This window comes from Piliocolobus tephrosceles, unplaced genomic scaffold (assembly GCF_002776525.5).
Source record: "Piliocolobus tephrosceles isolate RC106 unplaced genomic scaffold, ASM277652v3 unscaffolded_30313, whole genome shotgun sequence".
In the NCBI taxonomy this organism is placed as follows: Eukaryota; Metazoa; Chordata; class Mammalia; order Primates; family Cercopithecidae; genus Piliocolobus; species Piliocolobus tephrosceles.
In genome coordinates this window covers 1-3,086 of record NW_022313548.1, presented here as the reverse complement: position 1 = coordinate 3,086, position 3,086 = coordinate 1, and the positions used below count along the sequence as shown (strand labels likewise).

The following is a 3,086-nucleotide window of genomic DNA, read 5'->3' as shown; positions in this document are numbered from 1 at the left end:
GTGTGTGTGTGTGTGTGTGTGTGTGTGTGTGTGTGTGTGTTTAAGGATGGGAGTGGTACAGTTATATTTGTGTTTTAGAAAGCTCCCTGAGGCAGCCACGGGGAGAGGGTGGAGTGGGTAGAGGTAGAGGTTGGAGGCAGGGAGGCCTGGTAGAAGGCTCTTGTAAAAGCCCAGGTGAGACATTATTAAGACCTGAACTGTGAGATGGTGGTTGATGAGATAGGAGGGCATCACTTTGATTTCACAATGCATTTGGATCTGAGTTTCCTGGCAGCCAAGGCAAAAAGGATAGCATAATGAATTACATACTGTTGAGCAAAGAATGGAAGGAAGCATGCCAGTTTTTCAAGATTGATTCCCATACCTGCCTGTCAGTACTTAATGCATGAAAGAAGAGACGTTACAGCATCTGGCACAGAGGGTATGTCAGTCGATACTTCGAAGAATGTGGATTTGTAATGGACTGTGTCTTCAATGACAGTTTTTTGCAGCAAGTGAAGAAATAATCTTTATATAGCTGTTTCTTATTTGTGCTCTTTGGTTAAATCCCAGGGCATAATATCTCCTGTTACCTGGTGGAAAGTGATTCTTTTTAGGGCAAGCGAATGTGGTCCCCATATGCAACTTTGAGGGTTCTGACTTGAGGAACCCTCTTTGAGGAAGAGAATTTGGTTTTCCTAAAGGACAAAATGAGTAAGTAGCCTGTCCCCCAGCCCATCCTTCTTGAGTATTTCTTCTTGATCCAGATGCTTGATTTGGGCTGGCCACTTAAGATTACACTCTTCTGAGTGCTTAGGACCCTGGTAACATCTGTGGCTGGTTAAGGGTATTTGTCCCCACAACATATGCCAGAAAGTTCTTACTGTTGTCCAATGGAATCTTTTCTGGTTGGCATATAATAAGGAATACAGTTTGTATCTGTCTGAGGAAGACCCCGATTGCTTTTTTTTTTTTTTTTTTTCTCTTTGTCACTGAAGTGATTGGGCCCTAATGGTCTGAAAATAGAAATAAATAAAATTAATCCACGCCACCAAATTATAGAAGAGAACAAGGAAGTGTGAAAAATGCTGTGTACTCACACCATCTTCTCCAGAGAGGGTGACTCTAGAGTAGAGGGGGGAATTGGGGCTTGGCTGAGTCTATGGCAGATGAGGCAGGATTGAGCTGTAAGAGGTGTGGGTGTCAATTACCCACTGAAAAGTGATGGTGAGGAGTCAGTAACAGTAGTTTTGTTGATATTTGTGTTCTTACCCAAACATCTAGATTACTTATATAACAGATGGCTGCTGCCTTCCGTCAGCTCAGTTGGCGTGTCAAAAATAACACTTGAGTTAGAAATTGTGCTTGCCTTTACTTTTTGTTCCCAGGATTAGTTGTTGTTGTGTGTATGCTAAGAGGCTGTTATGAGGACAGCTGGTCAAGTAAATAAGGAAATATTTAGGTGAGAAAGAGATATTCAGTCATTGGGCCTATTAATTTTCTGATTCTTGATGGAATTCTTGACTATAGTATCCCAAATGGTTGAAGAACAGTTAAGAACATATGTGCAGTGTTTCCAAGTAGCTTTCTATTCGAAAGGCCGCTTGGCCCTCCTAAGTGTGGGTGGTCATTGTCATGTGGCCTTTGATGTGGCAATGACCTGTCTGTGCTCACGTGGGGAAGGGTCGCCTCACCAGAGCCCTCCTTGTGCAGGTGTTCATGCACGTCCTCTTCCACTACAACCCTCACGAGGACCGGGCCATCCCTTGTCAGGAGGCGGGCCTGCCCTTCCAGTGCAGGCAGGTCCTGGAAGTGGTGAGCCAGGACAACCCCACGTGGTGGCAGGCCAAGCGAGTCAGGGACACCAACCTTCGAGCCGGCCTCATCCCCTCCAAGTGGTTCCAGGAGGGGTGGGTCTGGGGTGTATTGTGAAGGGCTGGTTCCAGAATGGCAGAGGTGCAGGTACATGACAGGCCCCCAAGTCTCTGTGTCCTCACAGCCAGAGGGGCCTGCTGAGCGTTGTTTCCCCAAGGTAAGTACCAGCTGCACTTCTGTTTGGTCTTTTCCCATAACTAGTGGTGATGGCTATTTGAGATTTAAAGGAATCTATTGTGTGTGTGTGTATATATATACACACACACAAAATACATGTATATACACAAATATATATATATATATGTGTGTGTGTGTGTGTATACATAAATATACACACACACACATTTTTTTTTTTTTTTTTTTTTGAGACAGAGTCTCACCCTGTCACCCAGGCTGGAGTGCAGTGGTGAATCTTAGCTCACTGCAACCTCCACCTGCCGGGTTCAAGCGATTCTCCTGCCTCAGTCTCCCAAGTAGCTGAGATTACAGGCGTGCACCACCATGCCTGGCTAATTTTGTATTTTTAATAGAGACAGGGTTTCACCATGTTGGCCAGGCTGGTCTCAAACTCCTGGCCTCACGTGATCCACCTGCCTTGACAGAGAGAAGAGAAAATGGGACACACACAAACACATAGACACACAGACAGTCATACGGCAGTGGCACACAAACACCCCCAGGCAGCCGCTGGGGCTACGGCGTTCGGCTCTGCACCCAGAACAACCCTCTGTTGAGAGCTCAGCCCAGGGGTCAGCAGGCCAACCCGTCCTCGAGGTCACGGCGGGGCACGACTTCTGGGGAGACTCACCCGAACAGCGTCCGGGCGGGCCTGAGGCTGGGATGCGGCCCTGCTTCCCCCGGACCCGGCCTGTGCTTTCAACATCCTAGTCAGCCCTTTGCCAGGACTCCTGGCATCCGGAGACAGTCCTGTCGACCCCGTGGAGAGGTCACGCTGGAGCCTCGGAGCCCCGCCATCCAAGCACTGCCAGGGAGGGCTCCTGTTTGCCAGGTCTCAGGGTGTGGTTCCTATGACAACCGTGGGAACCACTGTGACGTGAGCACACGCTCACCACTTGCGCATGCGCATTGGCTGGGCCGCTCCGGGCTCCGCTGCCAGCAGTCAGACTGCGTCCCCTTTAAAGGACAGCGGCCGCTGGGCGCCAGGGGCTCTCCTGCTGCAGCCTTGGCAGCGGCTGCATCCGGGGTCCTGTAGGGGGCCGCGTGGGAGAGGC

General features: G+C 49.3%; 1 protein-coding gene across 1 annotated transcript in view; it reads left to right on the top strand.

Moving 5' to 3' along the window:
- The window catches only part of LOC113222289 (MAGUK p55 subfamily member 3-like), a gene marked incomplete at both ends in the record, with an annotated part of 10,031 nt that extends 8,020 nt beyond the window's left edge, over positions 1–2,011 (top strand). Inside the window, 2 exons of the mRNA XM_026451764.1 lie at positions 1,693–1,889; positions 1,979–2,011. Coding sequence (XP_026307549.1) covers positions 1,693–1,889; positions 1,979–2,011 — 230 coding nt within the window. The remainder of the gene's footprint in view (positions 1–1,692; positions 1,890–1,978) is intronic.
- Positions 2,012–3,086: the final 1,075 nt, after the last annotated feature.